Consider the following 21,158-nt stretch of genomic DNA (forward strand, 5'->3'; position numbering starts at 1 on the left):
ATTGTTGACTTCAGCGGCAAAATAAAAGCCTTGGTTGACTAAATACAGCTTCTTCTAAACAATGTTCTACCATTAAATTAAGGTCGTACCGGTACAGTGTAAACGGAACGGCTAAACGGAACAATTTGGAACCGCGACAGTGTAAACACTTGCGAACCGTAACGGTACAAAATTGTCCCGGGACAGTGTAAACGGGGTCTAAGAATATCATTTGATCTTTGCGTGGCTTATAAAGGTGATAAACAATGGAACCAACCTCTGGCCCCTCATTGTCTCGTACCCGATCAGTACCCGTTTTGATCCATGTTTAAACTAGACCTGAGCTGGAAAAGATCCAAACAGGTACACTTTGAAGAGCATTCCCAAAGTGGCAGCAGATCCAGCAGGTCCGAAGTAAATGGGAAGCCTATCTAATCTCGTTCTGGTACGGTTCCTTTTTGAACAGTGTAAATGAGGTTTCAGTCAATTAAGCAAATCGTGATAAACCATTCTGAAGTAAAATGTTTGCTTTAAGAAGGCTTTTTAAACAGAGGGTCAAACTGTAGATGGGCAATGAAGAGAACATTTTAGTGCCAAACCAGTGGCATTTTAGCCATGAAACAGTACTTGTTAAGGTGATCTGGTGCCTATTTATGTCTGAATCAATATTTGAAGTCAAAGTTTAAAAATAGGGCCTCAGAATGAATGGAATATGAACCAATGTTGAATCAAGGTTTTTTGACAGCCTAAACAAAAAAAATCAGCAATGACCCCATTTAGCTGTAAATGGGAAAAAAGAAGGCGGCGTCTACCAAATAAGGCAGAAGCCGTGTCGAATACTTAAGAAATTGCTCGCAGTAGAAGAAGCAATTTACTCATGAAAGCCCTATATAGAAAACAAAAACTCTTACAAAGCATTGCTTACACAAGCAATATAAATTTATGATCCTTGCAAAAAAGTCGAGGCAACTAACTTGCATATTCCAATTACATCACCCCCTTCTTTCGAAACAATGTTGACTAGGGCACAGATCAGCGCTCACAATTCTCCAAAATGGGATCCTATTGCAATGATTAGGTTATAAGTTTCCAACTGACATTGTCCTGGATACTATTCCGAAAATATAACAGCGAATGCTTAGGAAACTGTCAATATTCTAAAAACATGCTTTAAACACCAGGTTTTCCAAAGAATTTTGGCAAAGCCACATTGTTGTATATCAATTAAGAATGAATATATAAAAACATAAGCCATTATTTCGTCAGTGAAATCTTTTGATTCATCCAAATCCCCTTAGTGTTTTTGGCAAAAAACAGCAAAAAGCTACGAAATATCTCCAGTGTCAATCGTAAATTGGTTTTATTCTAATCAATTGCAGGTTACTTAAAAATTGCACCGTATAAATCTAAATGTTTACTTCGTGCTAAGTGTACGCCATAATGACTTTCTTCTTTTTCTTCTTTCTTAGTTTCTCAGTAACATCCTCGAAGAACACCGTGCTGTTAGCTTCCATTTCTGATTGAATGAACTTAAGTCCGGCAATGTTAAAACCAATTTGATCCTAAAGAAAAGAAACGTTATGGCGTGAGCCTTTTCATAGGTTATAGTAATTTGAGGCTGAGTTACAATTATGGGAGAACCCTAACAATTCTAGCAGTGTATAGCCTTGGTTCATAAAAAGCATCCATCAAAATGGCAAGAGAAGTCATTCAATAATTTTCTGTTTCAATATGTGGCCCACATGAAAATACCTTACGAACCTGGAACACTCTACACTGTTAAATTAACTTCTTAAAATTAACGGCTATTGTCCTTGATAATAGGATAATTACTTGACTACCCAGCTCCTAAAATGGAAAACTACGCCAAAAGACGGCACACAAGTCCTGCGCTGAACAGTGACATATCGAGTGCACGTGAACAAGAAGTTGGATCTTTTTCTTTAATATTACGTTTCATTGAAATCTTAACATGTTGTACAGTGAGCATTTCATATAGCGAGTAACTGCAGTGCACCATATCTGAAATTCGTTGTAGGGAGGTGTCGGTGACATGCAGGCTATTCTTATAAGTTTCGACCACAGGAAAAGACAAGTTGGTTCATTGTTTATCCGCTACTGGTAAATGTCCGTTCATACAGACTTCCTTATACACTTAGCATTTGCAAACCCTTGAGGCTATTTTCTAGTTGGTTGAGGAGACGAACCAGCATTTGTTTGAAGGTCGGTTGGCTTTTCAAAATTTTGCATATTATGCACACGCGCAGTTAAAGTCATTTTCACATCGCATAATATATCCTGTGGTAGGAACATTCGTGACACTTATGTGAACTAGCCTGTCTCAAATCAAAAGAAGAAGGAAATTTAGAGGAAAGGGTGTCATGAGAAGAGTGAGAACGAATCTATGGTTTACATATGCAACTATGATATATAACAGTTTTGACTAAATGCTGTGAAGATGTGCATGTTTGTATTATGCACTTTCTCATTGGTTCAGACAAATGAAAAGAATAACGGCCATAAAAAAGGAATTTAGAGTCGTCTCCTCAACGATAGTACTAGCTCCAACACCAAGATTCTGTCAAAATGGTTCCTGCACTTAAATTCACAGTCTAGAAAAGTGTCAACCTTTCCATGGATAGGATGCCCGCTTTAAACCCTTTCAAAGCGTCAACCTTACCGCTTTAAACCCTTTCAGAAAAAAGCAAAGGAAGGTAAGATTCGGGTTAAGCATTCATATTTCTTTTCCCCTCACTGGTTGACCTTTTGAACGCAGTGACCTTACAAACTTACAGTGCCAAGGCTTTGCCAAAGTTTCTTACAATAATACAACATCAAATCTTCAGCTAGCTGATAAATATTTACAATTGATAAAAACTTTACCTTTCTTTCTCTGAGTTTGGTGGTTACAAGTTTGCGAGAAGCATCGATGGTGTCTAAAAGAACTTGGGACGTGACAATTTGGTTATGATGCACCCTAAAAATAATTAAGAAACATATAAATAACAGAGTTTAAAGTGAAAGTATTACAAATATTTTTAGTTAAAGCTTTCGATAGGTGTTTTTTCAATAGACAAATAACTCGTGTTGAGAACATGAAGTAGTTCAGTATCAACAATGAAATTTCCGCAAGCTTGCCAGGTTTTCTAAGACAAGTTTAGGCAGGTATATTTTCACAAATGAAACATTTGATGAAAAATTGGAAACAAATTTACTGAGTGTCAACGACAAATTAATTGAGGTATCCGAAAAAATTTTGAAACATTGTTTCTGGTGTTGTCTATGGTGAGGTTTCTCAGACATATGAAGAAAGGACTAGACAGGCTTATTGGAATGGACCCTTCAAAATCATCACATCAACAAATCAAAAGTTATGGATGAGTATATCAGGCATTGTCCTTGCAAGATCTACACTTCTCACCTAAGCAAAAAGAACAGGCAACGGGCACACAATTCGATTTCCCAAGAATTCTGAAATAAAAAATGTTTACAAAATAGATGATACATGAGCAAATGTATTTCATTGATAAAGGAGACTTGTCAATACGTGACATATTTCTCACGCAGAAACCTGAAATATGTTAAACAAAACAACAAGTCTTTTTGTTTTCATAACATGCTTTTGAAAATCTATGCTACCATAATATCTTGATACGGTGTAAGACGATAAACAGATTGAATTTATCAATGTTCAACTGTCGATACTATGCAGAGTCATACAATCAAAAGACTAAGAAAAGCAAACAAATTTAAAACCCTGCGCTGAACCAAAAAGGTGATCGGTTTTTTTGGAAGGGTTATTCAAGGAGCGGATAATAGATAGGAAGAATAAAAGGATGGGGTAAAAGGTAAGGGTAAAAACGGGAAGTGGCGAAGAAGAAAAGCGAAAAGAAAAGAAGCTGAAAAGATCATAGCAAATGGGGTTGGTCAAGTTGAAAAAGCTCTTTATTAAATAAAGGAGCTTGGGCGATCAATTGGCGGCTTAGACAGCAGATAGAATTATCATGGAATGCATTCACCACATACTGAATTGTTTGAATTACAAGAGGCTTTGATTTGAAATAGAGTGGCCAACAACTAGGGTCGTTATAAGGGCTTTATGTAAACAAATACGTCGTAGGGCCTAAAAAACTATGGCACTCAGATCGACAAAGACGAGTCATGGATGCAAGCAAATGAAATCTGAACTCACCATGATCCAATTGTTGATCAGTTTCAAGAGGTCAATGACATATGAAAAAGGCAAGACAAGCAAGGACTCCTCCAATTCACTGAAATTCAAGGCATCGAAAATGTCATACATTTGATTGATCTGTCTGTCAAAGTCAGAAGTGTCCAGCTCATTTTAGTTCAGGGGCCACATACAGCCTTATTTGATGTCAAGTAGGCTGGACCGGTAAAATCGTGCCATTTTTACCTGGATAATCTTTATGAAAATCTTCAAATTCAATAAACCATCCTTTTTACTATACATTTTATGAAGAACTCCAGATTCTTAAAAAAACATGTGCAATTGGTTTCAAACTAAATTGATTCCCCACACCTTGCATCTCCTCGAATCCAAAATGCACAAGAAGTAATAGCAGCTCTTTGTGACACTGCTAGTCTTTCAACACGATGATGGAAGTGATGCTAGCAGTCATAAAGATCATTATGATGACACCCAAAAGTTTAACTACAAACATTTAGTATCTGTAGCACAGCAGTAATGGGTATGAATATTTTACCTCGATTTGACTTTTCTTACTGTGTCTAGCACGTATCGTCGAGGCTGAAAATAATATTGTATAGACAAAATATTCAATATTGAACATTTCTAATATCAGTAACGGGACAAGCAAGAAAGTTTTGAATCTAGCAAGTTCACAAATGTCAGAAAAAATATTCTTTATAAATACAGCAAAATTAAGGGAGGTCTTGGTTTGATTACTAATGTTGGTCACATCAGCTCATTCGGCTAGAAAACATATTCCAAAAACAAATAAAAATATACTGCAGATTTCTACTGAAGGCAAGTGTGAGTAATTTAAAAGGTAAAATGGATGATCTATAAAAGAACGAGCTATTGAAACACGATTTTACATGTTTTAACGCATTGAATATTCGTTATCTTCTGTAACTGAAAACAGGGGCAATTTAATTTGGCTACGTGGGTTGTTTGCGTCCCTAGATTCGATTGGATTTTGTGTTTTATACTGCTCCGCCATTGGATAATATGCTTCATCTATATTTAGCATTTTGCTCGTTGAAATTCCATCCTTGCAGAAACCCTTTATCATAACTGATAAGCGATTAAATTGCATGATTTATAGTTTCACTTTGTTCTTACAAAAGTTGATTAAAGTTCAGTTGTCAATCCTTTTAAAAAGCATTTAATTAGACTGCAGCTTTGAGGTTATTAAAAACTCACAGCAACGCCTCCGTATGCCTTGAGAATGGGATTCATCTGTGGAGGAGGGATCTGGAACATACAAAAGAGGTTTTAATCAATTCTTAAAATAAGACGGAGTGGAAACAGTTTGAAATAAATTAGAAGAACATGGCTGGATCTAATTTTATTGATGGACGGTGGTTTTGATTCTAAGCAATTAATGTATTGCTAAAATTGTTGATTGTGAGTACATTTCGAAAGTTTCATTCAAACGTTTTCTTCGATGAAAAAAGGCATCAAATAACAAAAACTTATTAGCTTCGCAGAGGGATGGGGGTAAAGCAGAGTCAAATTATACAAGAGATAGGTTGGTTGCGCAAGAGATCTTGGGTACAGCTTGTAAAGCAGTATATGAGGTTTTCATTAAAGGAGTGCCTTGAAAGACCTTCCAAGCACAAAAACATGGGCCACTTCAGGACATCGATTTGGTAAACATAAGTTTAGAGTTTACAAACAGAGGCGGGAATGTTTCAAAACTGAGGGTGAATTCACGAATCTAAAAACAGTCTACAAATGATGTCAATAACAAGGTTTCTCTGAATTTGAACTCAAGCTAACGTTAAATATTAATTTATACCTCCTTTCCAGTGAGCTCACACTGCTTTTGGTGCTCATCAATTTTGAATTGTTCTTCCTTAAATAATTCTATGGCCTCCATTATCCGTTCTGCCTAAAAAGCAAAATGATGATTTGTTGTAGCATAAAATATTAGACATGGTGGGAGAAACAAATAATCGAAAATCACTTAAAATACCTCAAGTTGGGAAAAGAGCGAGACACTGTATTTACTTTGGTGTTTAAAATTTCTCGGTCCTTTTCTTTCCCTTCTCCCATTCCTTTCTTTTCCTTTCTGCGCCCTTTATCTTTTGTTCTTTGTTTTTCCTAATCTTTATTTTCTTACACTTACCTGTTTATTTTCCCATTTCTGTCCTTTTCTACCTTCAACTCAAGATCCCCATTTTTCAAATTCTTCTACAGCCTTTTATCCTCTTTTCGTCCTCTTTACTCTGTATTTTCATCTTTTTCTTGCATTATTCAATACAGTAAACCTTTCTGTCGAGCGACTTTGCAAAACTTTTTCACTCTTATGCTGTATCACGTAAGAGTTACGTAACGGTTACGTAACGATTACGTAAGAGTTACGTAACGGTTACGTAACGATTACGTAAGAGTTACGTAACGCCATAGAACAAACACCCGTAACCCATAATTATAATGCTATCTACTTTTTTAGAAAGGATATAGGAACAGTCAGTAGCCTGTGCCCCGGACCATCTAAAACATGCTTTAGTGTGAAAATGTAGAAGACAAGGGATTGGAAACTTTTCCTAAAGAAATAAAGAAACATGTGCTGTGCTTAGCTGTTATTAGGGCTGTTCGTCGTGAATCCAAATCTTGATAGTCCCCTTATCTTTAAAGGAAGCAACAGCAGAAAACTGATGTTTTTCATACCTCTCCTATTCCATAATTTTGAGATAAAATCAATTTTTGCTGATAAAACCATGGCTAAAATAGTATTTATATATTCCACATTGATAGGAGTGCATTAACATAAAAATCTGCACGGTAAATGTGCCTTTTCTTACCCCTTTCATGGTCTCAAGGGTCTTTTTCCCTGCAAAACCAGCCTCTGCTTCTTTTTCTCCAGGGATCTAGAATAAACATTTTAAAAACTAAACGGTTCTGAATAACTCATGAAGATATTCAATTATTACCACAGATGTACAAATCTTTGACCATAAGAACAATGTCAGGTGAGGGGTCACATCAGATCTGAGAAAATAAAAAATACCCACAACAGGTTCACCGCCTTCTACTAAACTTTTCTCGAACTCTGCTTCACGTTCCTTGAAAAAAAGTTTTCAGTAATGAGTGATAACATATTTTGCAGCAATTTTTGAAGCGACACTAAGCAATGTTTTAAGCACAGGATATAAGGATAGCATTGACAGAATCTGAATTACAAAACCTTATTGTATGTGTGCAGTAAAATACTGAGAAGCAAAAATAGTAAACGATCGCATAACAATTATACAAAGTGTGAAATGTAGAAATTCGATGTAATATACTATGCTCTTGAAAACGAATCACTTGTTTCGTGTGTAAATAACATGGAGTATTTTAAGACAGAGTACAGGACAGCATTAATTCTTCTCAGCGTATCTTTTCAATACATTTTTCATTAGACGAACCGACAGTCAGGCTAAATCAACAGTAACCCGTTCGCCACAGCCATATTTCACTAGCGATGCATTTTCAGGTTACGTGGTCAGAATTTATAGAAATGTTGGATCATATTTGTGACACGGGTATACTTATGACGTCATCACTGTGCAACCCTATATCTTGTGACACGTTTCTTAAGTCCCCAGCTTTTTTTCCAATAACCAGTTAAAATTCCAACCTGCTCACGTTCCTCTTCAACAACAAGGAGTTCCTCTGTTCTTTCCCATAATCTCAAGGACTTGTCGTGGGATCCAGAAACCTACATCATATAGGATAATACTAGGATGCTGGATTTATCAGAAAAATAAGTAGGCTAAGGTTACAAAGGCTTTGATAAAAAAGGTTACACAAAGATAACAAGAAAATGTTTTTAGGCTGCAATTTGAATCCTAAATATCTAATACTTCAAACTTTTCGATGAAAACTACAGAATTCACAAAAACAGAAGTCGGACAAATCTTCCCTAGATGTGATTGGTAATTAATAGGCTAAGTGAGTGTTTAAAGAAAACAATAGTTAAAATCTATCATTTCATTTGAAAAAATCTTAAATGCACCAACAACGTCACTAATCTCTGTTAAACGTTACTTCATAACTAAGTACCGAAAATAAAATGCCTGCGATCTTCCGTTTTCTAAGGCTAGCAAAAACATTTATCCCAACAAGAATGGTGATGTTTGCAAAAAAAGCTAAAAAAAATGACCCCACACATTTTTGTGAAAAAAAGGGAAGTCAATAATCAGCATAAAACTTTTGCTACTTGTTTTAAACTTTCAAGTTTCGACCTTATAAAGTAGTACTTTTTATACTAAGTCCGTATACCCAAATGAATAGAATAAATGACCGAGTAACCTAATGGAAATCTTATATGTAGCTTCTATCCTTGAGCATGTTGCAGAAAACACTGCAAATGCTTGAAAAATGGGAATGAAGCTTTTGATCTAGCACGGATCATTGCCACAGCTAAACAAAGGTAGGTTTGGTGTGGAAGCAACCATGCTCAACTTATGCCGAGAAATCTTATAAGATTAAGGTAAGACATAATGGGGTAAAGGAAGCAATAACTCCTTAATAGGGAAAGTTAAATGTTGTATTTGCTCACCACAAAGTATCCACATCTACTGATGGCCAAACACCAAACTTCTGCTTGATGTCCCTTGAATGGACAAAAAAACATCAAAACGCTTGCAATCAGATCTCAGGTTTAAAACCAATTAATACGTTTAAAACAGCTTCGTAGTTTAAACAATGCAAAAATGCATTCCGAAATGCGGGCTTCAACAAATACGAACTTTAACAAGCCAGAACTTGCCATTACTTGAGATTGTGGCCCCCATTTTAAATAAATACAAAATGCGGTTCATTCCCGTTTGTTAGATGCCTCGGTCATAGTGATTGGAAATTGGAGGACAATTATTGCAATCATGCAATAACCAATGAAGTATATCTTGGATTGTTTAAACTGAATTGCTCCTTGCAAATATTTCTTAATTCAAAACAGTTACTGAGGTACAAAGCTAAGAACCACATAACAAGAATGAAATTATTGCGTTTCGGAAACTGGAAACCAAGAGGTTTTTTGCAGCCTTTTTGCTGAAAATCTTTTTTTAGGCGACATCACATCAGAATATGTGGCTTGAAGCAGTAATAACTGGAAATAATTTTCTTAGACGGTAATACTAGAGATATCCTATAAAATACAAATACAGAAATACAGTATGAAAAATACTGTAGTACCTGTAAGACCATGATATTCTCGTATTTGTCAGCATCCCAATATTTAACCGTCCTGTCTTTACTCACAGAAAAGAAATAGTGGGTACGTGGAACAAATTTCATATCCATAACACTAAAAGCAAAGAGAGTCCACACACAATCAAATACGTTAAAATTTCCGAGTTGCTGAGACAATAAAAACGTTTGTGTTTTAAAGCAAGAATAGAGACTGAAAGATAATAGTTTATTTTTGTTTCAATAAATTCTATCATTCCAGGAAAGGAAAATTTTAATGGGAAAGTTCTGGACACAAAAACATTCTCTATGAGATTAATAATTTAATTAAACGAGACTTCAAGGAAAGGGGATATGTGGCTTGTTTCGAAAAACAAAGAAAACAGAAATCTATCAAAACAGAAATCTGTTGAAACAAATAATAGTTGATTGGAATAAAAAACGATCAAACCTGTCATCATGGGCAAAGATCGATTTGTGACAGTCGCCAAAGTCAAGTCCCCATATCTTTATATTTTTGTCTGACGAGCCAGTTATGATTAAGTTGCTATCCTAAAACGAAATAAAATAAAATATCAACAATGCAAAGAAAATTTAGATTCATAAAAAGTCACAAAAAATATATAAAGGTATTCATAAAAATAGCTAATCTTATTCACTATTCTGAAGATGGTGGAAACGAAACCTACCGACGAAATGTCCATACACAAGACTGGAAGTTTATGACCATACAGCGATAGAAAGAACTGAAAAAGAATTAAAACTACATTATTTCACATTTAAACCGGTAAGCAGTAATTTTCACGATTTTCACACTTAGATTATTGCATGGAAAACAAATACCTTATAGCAGTCTAAGTAAAAGGATTCATAAACGACAGCCAATCTTGCGTTGGCTTTTCAGTGATTCTGTTTAGCAAATAGGCTGAGAAGCTGCTTATTGAGTCGCACTCTCTTTGTTGTCTAAATTTATTTATCAAAGGTGAAGTTGCTTTTCTATCTGGCAAACATAGTAACCTTCAATAATAATAATTTTTTGCTGACAATAACAAAAAAAGTATTAGAACTTGAAACCAAACTCTTTATCAGCCAGATACCCTGTCCAATGTTTTTTGGTAGCAAGTTTTGAAATTTATATCGTAAATAATATAGTCTAGCACAAAAGATTTCAAAGACACGACTATCAAATCACTTTATTAACTGTACCTTGAGCGTGTCAGAAAAGAAGACTTTAACAGTACTGTCCAAAAGAGAAACAGCCAACAGACGTTGATCAGGGCTACAAGTAAAAGTGAACTTTTACCATTCAATTTCTTTAGCAGCATGAAGAAAAATTCGAAAGAAATGGTTTGCTTTTCAAAGGTTTATATCCGAGTGGAAAGCTATACTAAAGATATTACAGCTAAACCTTAGCGATGAGATTTTGTTAAATTTAAACGGCACTCAACGAGGTTTTATCATGGATATAAAAATATTAAGACTATTTAGCAAATATATAGGGTAGGTTGAATACCGAAACTTAATACTAAGCAACACAGCAAGTGTTCAAGCAATTAGCTTTACTGATCTCTTAGAGATTAGGGCTCATTTACATAGTTGGATTTCACAGTTCTTATGCTTTTATCAGAATAAACTGGGCTCTTTCAGTAAGCTGTTTCTCTACTCTTCTTATACCTTGGGTATCCAAAGTAGGACCGGTGCATCGGTTCCCTGGTGGGGAAAAGTGAACTCTTCTTGTCAATTCTAAAACAATTACATGAGCTGCTATATATTCTCCAAAATCTTGGCTTGGTTTTTATCTGGAGCTTTTATCTGGAGATTACGAAGATACAGCCATATTCGACGTAGACAAAGCTGAAGTTCTAGTGACCGAACCAAGCTAATACAGAGATTTGACAGCAATTGGGAAAGGCAATATCTGAACTAACGTCATACGAACACGAGAAATAACATTTACCTGTACTTTACCGCAAGAACGTCTTCAGACATTTTCAAGGTGCGAGTATGTATCATGCTTAATCTCTTGCTGTAAAACAACAAATAAATATTAAAAAAGGAGTAAAAAGTTAAACATAAAGTAAATAGGCAACCACACATCAGAACTAAACCACAGGAGATTACAAGACCGTCTTTTTATATCGAGCAAAAATGATTATTATGTATATCAGCAAATTTTAGTTGAACATTTCTTACATTAGTTTACTGCACAGAAAATGAGAAAATATCTCCTTCAAATCTTTCGACTCTTCAAATTTCCTATTTTCTTAGTAGCTTTCTTCACTGAGACTGCCAGAATATATCATAATATTCGCATTTGTAATCAAAATTGTGTCAAACCATGTTATTTATTGAAATTAAATGCAGCCTGAACTTCAATGAGGGTACTCACGCAGTTTTCGAATACTCTGAGTCGTCGATAAGCTCGAATTCCCAGAACTTCACTTCATGATCTGCACTTCCAGAAACAAAGCCTTTCTGTCGAAGATAAGAGGAATTTCATACGGTAAATATCTACTTAGCCGAAGACCACAGGCTGTGGAAATCATCCTCCCCAAAAGGCTTGTGGATTTGTTTAGAAGGTGCTTTTGTTGTCAGGAAACTTAGACTGTTAGCTCCTCGTAAAATATAGTTGTTAGCGGGTATGATAATGACTTTAAATCCTCAAAGACATTGAAACAAAATCTTGCCATTTTTTCAAGTAAAACTAATAATTTTTTTAAAATTAATGGATTTCATTAAAAGATAAAATTTAAAGAAAAGAAGAGAGAAAAATAAACCCTTTGTACCTTATCTGGCGCAAGTGTTAATCCCCAAATAGCTGATTCATGGGCGGCGACAGTTTCCAAGGTAACACCCGCCGCAATGTCAAACAGTTCTAGCTTACCAGTCTGCAAAGGAAACCAGATTGAGTTTTACATCACCCTGGCTCAGATTAAATTTGTGTTGCAAAATTTGGCTTTTGTTCACGCAAGACTTTAAAGTCAGAAAGAATTTAAACTTAAATGATTTTCAGTCCCAGAGTTTAAGATTTCAACCCGGGTTGATTTGTTCCAGACAGTTTCACTTTGTCTGCAGTTTGAAAGTCAGATGTTGACAATGCCCTCATTAACTTATTTGTACTTCACAAAGCTGTCAGAAAAAATTCAAAAATAAAAGGAACGAATCTAAAATGGAACGATAAAGAGGATAAACGATAAAAAACAAAATAAAAAAAGAAAGACCAAGCTCATTTTTTTAAATTCAAAAGCACGCACGGTGTATTAAAATAGGTGACGTTCTGCAGCACAGACAGCAAAGAAGGAATAATTTAACATAAAAAATCACCTTGGTACCAACAACAGCATGCCGATCACCAGGAACAAAAAATGAACACAAGGAGTACTCAGATTCAAATGTGCGAATGCATTTTCGAGATGATCTTCAAAAAAGAAAAATGATTAAGATAAATCTTGAAAATAATAGTCTGAATAACACAAATCGTTATAGTTGATTGAAAATGCATTAGGAAAGACATGAATCTTGTCATCATATTCACAATTCTGTTTTTTCACTTTACAATATGTAATGATTTAAAGCAAAAACGCTATCATAATTCTTCATTGGCCATTTAAAGTGCAGTTGGATGCACGAATGTTGAAACTGCTGATAAAATGATACCAGGGATACAGCTGTCTGAGATTTGATTGGTCTAGACCAAGCTACTGTCTGTTGATTGGCTTAGATTAAGCTTCTTGTACAATGATTGGTTCATACCAAGCTACTGAAATGTTTATGAGTTTACACAGTGCTACAAACTTCTCGAATCATGTTAGTCCCATTGACACATTATGTTTGAAACAATTAATTAGTTGAGCAGATAATAGTCACCAGTATTATCGAGTGCCCATTTCGGGTGTGAATCTTTGGATCGATATAGTTATACAAATAGAAGACATTCAGGTAGAAAGAAGTTTGATATTGCCAGGAGTTAACAGCGTATTGCGCTTTGAGGAAAGACATGGCTGAAGTTTCTCTTGCAACGTTAAGTCTACACTATCATTTTTGTATGGGTCTTTCGAATATATAAACAAGACAGAGAGCAAATAAATGGTAGACCTAACATCAAATAAATCATAATCACCTGTTCCAGATTTTCACCCCTTCTGCAGATCCACTTAGAATGCAAGTGCCATCTGTATTGAAACATACGGTCCTGTTTAGTAGAAACATATAAATCAACCCTTCTTTTAAAAGTTGATATAAGTTGATACAAGATAAAAGTTGGTAAAGTGCATAGGATATTCAAATAGAGATGAAACTTTGGCTGATTTACGGATAGCATTGGACATCTACAAAAGAACATCAAGATTTCATGTACCCAATATACATCGTCATTCAAAGGAATTCATATCTCAGATTGGACAAACACAGAGTTTAAATGCCGAGGTAAAATTCCAGTGTTTAATTTGGTGCTTTCACAAGAGTTTATAGTAGTGCCTTTGTTCTTTATAATATGCTTTATATAACGATGATCCTTGTAAAAATATGACTCTATACTTATCGTGTATCTAGTTTTTAAGCACTAAGACAAGCGTGGATGTCACAAAACGTAATTAAAAAGTTACGCCAAAAACACATGCAAACTGAACAAACACATTAATAAAATAGTGCTTTTTGAGACGAAGATAAAGACAATTGACTCAATGGGTCCTAAACTGCACTCAAATCAAAGTCCTTCAAATGACAGGAGACTGGATTTTGACAGATGACGTACCTTGGGTCTGATCGATGTCCAGGGCCTGTAATAAGGGACATATTCGTACAATCTGAGGTCTGTCTTTGATCGACCTTGTAGAGGCCAATCGAATTATTATTGAACAGCATGAGAACCTATAAAAACAACGACGGGGTAACAAATTAAGGAACTTGGTAGCTGATTATATACAGCCCTTGATTCTTGAGAGAGCGAATGCTATTCCAATCTACTTTATTCATGTAATCAGCACTCTGAGCTGTTTGGAGAGATTGTAGCACATAAACAGTGCCAAAAAGGGGGGTTTTGTCACTGCTTAAAATGGAATTAATTAAAAATACCAGAACTATTAGAGTGACAGAAATTAAGAGGATATCCATTTTACGCACTTTTAGTTCTTTCGATCCATCAACTGCGATATCACAAGACCTGAAAAACGAAGAATTTGATTGAGAGAGTGGTTGAGTTATGCTGCATTAAAGGCAGTCACGTCCATTGATAATCTTTAAGCTCATTGAACTGAGCTACATATAGGTAACGAGAATTTAGTAGCTCTGAAACGGCAGCTGTTATCTTATGCCAGGAATAAAAATTTCCAGGAAAAGAAAGAAATCAAGGCTGCTGCAAATACCATTGTGAAGATTTATTACAAAAGAGATCTCTTTAAATTCTTCACACTTTGAAATACTCGGAATAACGTCAATCGCTTATCTTATGCGTGATTCCTTGTTATAGCATATATAAAAAGCAAGACGCCACTATACATTCAAAGTAATATATGAATGTGCAGGAAGTAATGAGATGTTATGGTACGGAAAAGGTATATTCACTGAATTTTCCAACCTGATTTTAGATTTCATTTTGTAAGTATGGATCCGTTGTATTTCGTCTTCCAACGTCTGAGGAACAACTATCTCCTGAAAAATCAAGATGTTATAAAACAAAGAGTAATTTACACAAGTGTCTGCGTCCATAAAAAACATTGTTTTCAAAAATAGTTCAACGATTCATTGACCTTCAGGAGTACCAAAGAAGTTAGCATTGGAATAAATCTGAAGATTTTTCTCTAATGCATAAAACCTTTTTGCGAAAGTAGGCAAAAGCAACACAAAAACCATAAAACTGCTGGCAATAGGCTTTCGCAGATGAAGCCCCGTATGCCGGGGTGAAATATTGGCAACAACTGATTTATGTGTGTTTGTTGTTGTTCATTCGTATTGCTGGGTTTCTATATTTACTACTTTTGCAGAAATACAGATAATTGCGACAGTATTAACGGTTGGGAAGGCTAATACGGTAATAACCAGACAATAAGGGAAACAAAGTAAGATTTTTAAAGATAAGCATTAAAGACTTAAAGAACTATCTAACCTTTTCTTGATCTGCATCAGGTTTATCACTGCAAAGAACAATACAAGACCGTTCATACATAACCTTCTATTCACAAATAACATCTTATAAAAGCAGATAACCAACCAATTGGAGGAGTTACAATTACAAGTTACAAGTTTCAATGTATTGTTCAACAGGGGACTCTTGTTGGGTTCATGGTATGTTACCACGGTCGTTGATTTTCAAATAAATTAAGCGAGCTTCTCAACTGTTAATAAGGTCTAGAACTGTTAACCAACGCTCGTAGGATCACTGCTACAAAAATATTATATCATCATCATCAGGTACCATCTTCTATCAGAAGGTTGGCTACCATGACCCTCCAACTATCCCAAAATCTGAGTTTTGGTTTGTTGTCATGGTCATAGATAAAACTAAGGGGCTAATAGTAGAGATGGGCCCCCAGAACCACCTCTACAATGTTTTTAAAGGGACACCATCCCTTTTTCCAGGAGTGATCCCAAAAATTTATATATATTACTAAATTGACACTAGAAAGCAACGTGTGTACGTTTACGGGAAACCTTATATTTCGAATAGCAGCTAATTAGAAAGTTAATAATATTGGGAATATGTAATTACAGATATTTACATGGCAAATTTCTACCGATCGTGATTTCTCATTTAATCAACAAGTGGGCGCTTACCCCAATTTTTTCTTCAGCTTTTTCGTCTTCTTTTTTATTTGTTTTGCTATTTCGTCTTGTGTACATATTCTGAACACTTCAAGAAGATTGTCGGTCCCCTATCATAAAAAGAGTCGTCATGAAAGATAAAGCTGTAAAAGTAATTGTTCAAATGTAAGAGCATTTGTTCAAGAAGGGACATCTAATATAAAATGTGAAGCTTTGATGCAGTGACAATTTGACAACAACACCTTCATAAATACCTTCTCAGATTATAAATATACTAGGAGTCGGAGTGGTAGCTGAGTAACTTGTAACAAATTTTTAGTGTAAATAAAATTAGCGTCAATATTGTTTCTATATTTTCAATATTGTCAATTTTGTTCCTCCTGGAATGCTGTTTCTATATTTTCATTTCTTCTGCCGATTATTGCGACCTCTGTTTCCCATACCCCCGCACATAATAAACCACAATTGTGTAAAACGCAAAAGGGGATGGTTGGTTTCGACTTTTTTTGTAAATTGCAATTGGTGTTCCAAGACTACTGGCAGGGTAGCTGTCATCCCTCCATAAGAGTGCGGTTATAACAAAAGAGTAGCATGTATCGTCTTTCAAAGATTAAGAATCAGTAAAGGAAACAGTTAAGGGCAATAAATCCAACAAAACTTGGATTCCTGGTGAAAAACGTGTTACTCACATGACATGCAATGTATCGTTCTGATTGGTCAACTATGATTCCAGCGACACGGTCTCTACTCTCTCGCATGATCGATCCTAGATATTTGCATTTCAAAGGACCCTGACGAAATAAGAAATATCAATTAAATGAAAAAAGTTACAGAATAAAGTGCTACTTTTATAGTACTAGGGACTTTTTGTCGTTTTTGTCAACCTAAACTGATAGTATTAATTGGTTTTAAAGAGTATTACTATGCTAATACAGATAAAATAAACATGGAATCTTAATGAGGAAATCAAGAGCTAGAGCTACAAGTATGAATGACGAAAAGCAATCCACTACAAATGAATGCAATATAATAAATCAAAATTTAGTAATAAATTATCATTTTGATAGGACTTGATGTACTTAATTGTCTTGCTTGGCTCGTAAGGTAAAGAACTCGTCTTCTAAAGTCAGCAACTGAGATAGCTTGCGTTTTTCTTTAGCATACAATGGACGGATCATTTTTGAATGAAACTCTCTACTATCTATCTAGTTTCTATCTAGTTTCTGTAAACTTCATTTCAGTTCATTTTAATGCATATTTGGTATTCCAGAACAAATATTTCAAAATAAAAAAAGCAAGAGCAAAGAAGCAAAGCAAGAGCTTTCCAATTAAATATATTCAACTGCAGCTTTCATCAGAAAACTTACTAGTCTCTCATCTTCTAGAGCTTCTTCGCTGTCACTTCCATCTATATTTGATTCATTTGCCTTTCGTTTCTGGCTTTGTTGCATTGAAGAAACTTCCTAATGGTGAAAGGATACCAAAGGTAAATAGAAACGACATTGAATCACAATATATAATATACCTCAAAACTGAATATTACTGTTTTAAAAATCTGTCATAAAACACTTGATCCTTTTCCTATGTAGGCAGAGTACTGTTCAATTGCCTGATGATTGCATTAAAGATGAAACTCGTAAGTGCAACTAAAAGCCATCCTATAATACACATTCTTAAATTTAAACCTAATGTAATAACAGGCAAGATAATAACCTGCAAAGTGAATCTTAAATTTGTAACATACGTCCTTATCATTCTTTTCAATATCCCATATTCTAAGTTCACTGTCTGAGGATCCAGCAATCAATCTTGATTCTTCCTTTGTGATAATGAAGCTCCAAACCTTCAATCAGAAAAAATATAACTTAATTTAACAAAAAAAGTAACTTTTCAAACAAAAAGTAGATATCTTTGATGTTTTGAAAACCACTTTTAATCTTTCAGGAAAGTATACATGTCTTTAAATTGAAGCAAGTTTTTGAATGAATGATGAAGATCGCAGCTGAAAAATCAAATGCTAATTAAAATACTGGAGGATAGCAACATAACTGCATTATGGACTATGGACTAAAATCCATAACATACCTCACTTCTGTGCCCTACCAATGTAAGAAAGCAATGCTGGGTATCTAAATCCCAAAGTTTTATGAGAGTGTCTTTCGAGCTATAAAAAAATTACAAAATGAACTAAATATATTTATGGGTTAACACATACTATCAGCCTTGTATGCAGAGAAAATATTGCATGGATCTTGTGTTATTGTAATCAGCAAACATTCAGCTGAAAAAATGTTAACTTACAATGATCAATAAGAATCAATGGTGATATAACATAAATATTGTAGAATAAATAGCTGCATTGAATTAGCATACCTTGTAGCCAGTACATTTGACTTTTTCAAGAAAATGCATTTTGTTATATCTCCCTTATGTCCTTTAAGTCTAGAAATAAATGTAAAAAGAAGTAAACAAAGAGAGATTCAAAAATTACATATATCTCTTTACACAACCAATTTAAAATGAAACATAAATATATATAAACAGAAATAGTAAAAGCAATAACCAGTAAGAAGATAGTAAATAAATGACAAATAGATAGCTGTTTATAAAAATAATGAAGGTTCATCAAACATAAAAGATGCATTATACATACCTATATAGCCCACACTCATTGACAACATCCCATACTATTACATCAGTATCCTGAGAAAGTGGTGAAAAAAGGTTATGTGATCCATGAGAGAACCGAGATACTGTAGTAACCATTGTCTAAACGTAATCATGTCCTCCATTGTGTCACTGTCATTAACACTTTCCATTGTTTTCGTATCCACGTAACATAATAAACAAGGTTAGGTAATCCATGAATGAGAACAGCAATACATATGTACAGCAGCACTGCAAACCTATGGGGCATTATGCTGAAAATAGAGGCTCATAGAGCCAAGGGCCTTTTTTGACAAATTTCTTAAACAAAATTTAGGGTTAAAACTCTGAAGAATGGCAAAAGCATTACACCCCCCCCCCCCCCCAGAAAAGGAATGTTTCAAACTCTCCACTAGGAGTAACCATTTTGGCCCATACTTTCTTACTTTTGCAACCATAGTGTAAATTTACAAAATAGACCAAATGACACAGATCCAAAATCAGCTTAAATTTCCCTACACTTGCAAGTAAATTACACTACAATATCACAATATTTTTTAGCTTTATCTTATAATGGTGGAAAAAAATATCTGCTATCAAAATTTTTAAGGTTTCCATCATTTCCAGGGTAATGCCCAGTTGTTAGTGGTCCCCCTTAAGTCTCTTTTCAAGACAGACAGTCAAGGGATCACAAAAAAACTTACTCTGGAGATAAAGAATATAAAAACAAGTACTTGTATCCTTACCCTTGCTCCAGAAACAAGTCGTGAGCCAAGAGCATCAAATGCTAGAGAGGTAATTGCAGACTTGTGTCCACTGAAAATATAATCAAATTACAATTTTTCATCAGTGGTTAATAAAAATACAAATAAGAAGCTTTGATTTCTTGCAACACTTATTCTGAAGATATTATTGAATCAGGGCAGCAAAGAATGATATTGCTAACATTGCTTTGATAGCCATAATTCTCAATAGTAATCTGGTATGTAGTTTTTACACTATTTGGGTCATTTAATAGCATTCTCAAGTGATGTAGGAAGTATCTGAGGTGCATACAGGTTTATACCTGTCTCAAACTTGAATTATTCTTGTAATAACAACCATACTTTTAGTTACCAAAATAAAATGATGTTTACAAAATGCTTGCCCCTTGTAAACAAAAAATAATAATACACTAACCTCAGAGTTACAGTGTTGCTTCCATTTCTAAGATCCCAGATTTTAATTGCTCCATCAGCATATCTTTACAGAAGGATACGGAAAACTTTTTAGCTTTTAATTACAGGATTTTAATGAAAGGAAACTGTTTCATGTTTTAATTAATAAAAATTAAAATGTGACAGCATTTAGTTTGACTCAGTGTTTTAGTGCTTCAAGTGGATTTCCAGCAGGTAAACATTATGAGATGCTGTACTATGAGGACCAAAAGTTGGTTATGTTTCATACCCAGAAGCCAGGTCTGGAAAATTTACAGTCCACAACAGTTTTCAGTTTAAATTCAGTGAAGCAAGCTAAGATTGGACTGTCAAACAAAAATTCTGCTCAGCTGACAGATAACAAATATTTAAGAGCTATTGCTGGAGTTGAGATAACATGAATTGCAAACTGTTATCAAATACCAGGGTGAAGAAGTTTGCCTTGCTAAGATGCAGATCCAAACCCTGTATGTAAAATAAAGTTGCCATTGCCATGATTTTATATATTCAAGATCTCTTCTTGTTGTTGTTCTTGTTTCTGAGTGTGCATTTTTTATGTTTTAGATTATATTGAAGATGCAAGTGTAATGTTTTTGTAGTAGGTTCGAAACAAGAACCATAAGCAAAAATAATTCATTACCCTGTTGCAAGAAGTTTTCCTCCATGAGATTTCGTGATTGATGTAACTTCATGTTTTTCACCACGCAGAACCAAAATCTGTGGGGAAAACAGACCAATACTCTTAAAAAGAAGGCCTAAAAGTTACATACAACAAACCATGTACAAGGTTTTTAATTACTGGTAGTGATCATTCCTCGTTAACAAGAAAACTTAATACTGAACGGTGAAAACTAATCTAAACTATTTACCTGTTCTCCTTTTCTCATGTCCCAAATAATGACATCTTCGTTAGCTGCAGTAGCAGCACAGTATGGCACGTTGGGCTCTGTTGGTGCCCTAATAGGCCGGTTTGCAATTTTCTCGAATAATATTGCATTTGATTTGCTGCTTCCAATAACACCAAACTGTGAAATAATACTGTATCGTTGATATGTCTTTACAAGTCCCATCTTGAAAATTTCACACGAGATATATAACTTGACTAAAACTGTTTTGTTTTGGCTTCCAAATCTCGGTGAGTGACGAGAATTCTATCCGCCATTACTAAACAGCACATGGAAACAACTTCC

The 21,158-nt window shown here is 34.8% G+C and overlaps 1 protein-coding gene across 1 annotated transcript; it reads right to left on the reverse strand.

Annotated features, from left to right (window-relative positions):
• Window positions 1-1,233: 1,233 nt before the first annotated feature.
• Window positions 1,234-21,156, reverse strand: LOC135685115 (WD repeat-containing protein 3). The gene is made up of 35 exons (XM_065200921.2): window positions 20,838-21,156; window positions 20,609-20,685; window positions 19,952-20,014; window positions 19,519-19,588; window positions 18,780-18,829; window positions 18,500-18,568; window positions 18,212-18,290; window positions 17,871-17,969; window positions 17,494-17,589; window positions 16,816-16,917; window positions 16,139-16,236; window positions 15,471-15,498; window positions 14,943-15,016; window positions 14,489-14,528; window positions 14,121-14,236; window positions 13,488-13,559; window positions 12,692-12,785; window positions 12,154-12,255; window positions 11,757-11,842; window positions 11,325-11,393; window positions 10,574-10,646; window positions 10,057-10,113; window positions 9,819-9,919; window positions 9,374-9,485; window positions 8,739-8,792; window positions 7,815-7,895; window positions 7,207-7,257; window positions 6,997-7,062; window positions 5,988-6,080; window positions 5,390-5,440; window positions 4,707-4,750; window positions 4,172-4,250; window positions 3,401-3,450; window positions 2,863-2,956; window positions 1,234-1,541 (listed from the first exon to the last, which is right to left on the reverse strand). Exons 1-35 carry the CDS (start codon window positions 21,036-21,038, stop codon window positions 1,404-1,406), a joined length of 2,829 nt encoding a protein of 942 aa, XP_065056993.2. The 5' UTR covers window positions 21,039-21,156; the 3' UTR covers window positions 1,234-1,403.
• Between the last annotated feature and the right edge of the window lie 2 nt (window positions 21,157-21,158).

This window comes from Rhopilema esculentum, chromosome 15 (assembly GCF_057945365.1).
Source record: "Rhopilema esculentum isolate cy_ngs chromosome 15, ASM5794536v1, whole genome shotgun sequence".
NCBI classification, from domain to species: Eukaryota; Metazoa; Cnidaria; class Scyphozoa; order Rhizostomeae; family Rhizostomatidae; genus Rhopilema; species Rhopilema esculentum.

Excerpts from the sequence above, each read along its gene's own strand:
- LOC135685115 (XM_065200921.2), bottom strand. The coding sequence starts at position 21,038 with ATGGGACTTGTAAAGACATATCAACGATACAGTATTATTTCACAGTTT. Across the intron at positions 19,589-19,951 it reads AGCAACACTGTAACTCTGAG|TGGACACAAGTCTGCAATTA; the intron begins GTTAGTGTATTA and ends TTATATTTTCAG. Across the intron at positions 2,957-3,400 it reads TGCCTGTTCTTTTTGCTTAG|GGTGCATCATAACCAAATTG; the intron begins GTGAGAAGTGTA and ends AATTATTTTTAG.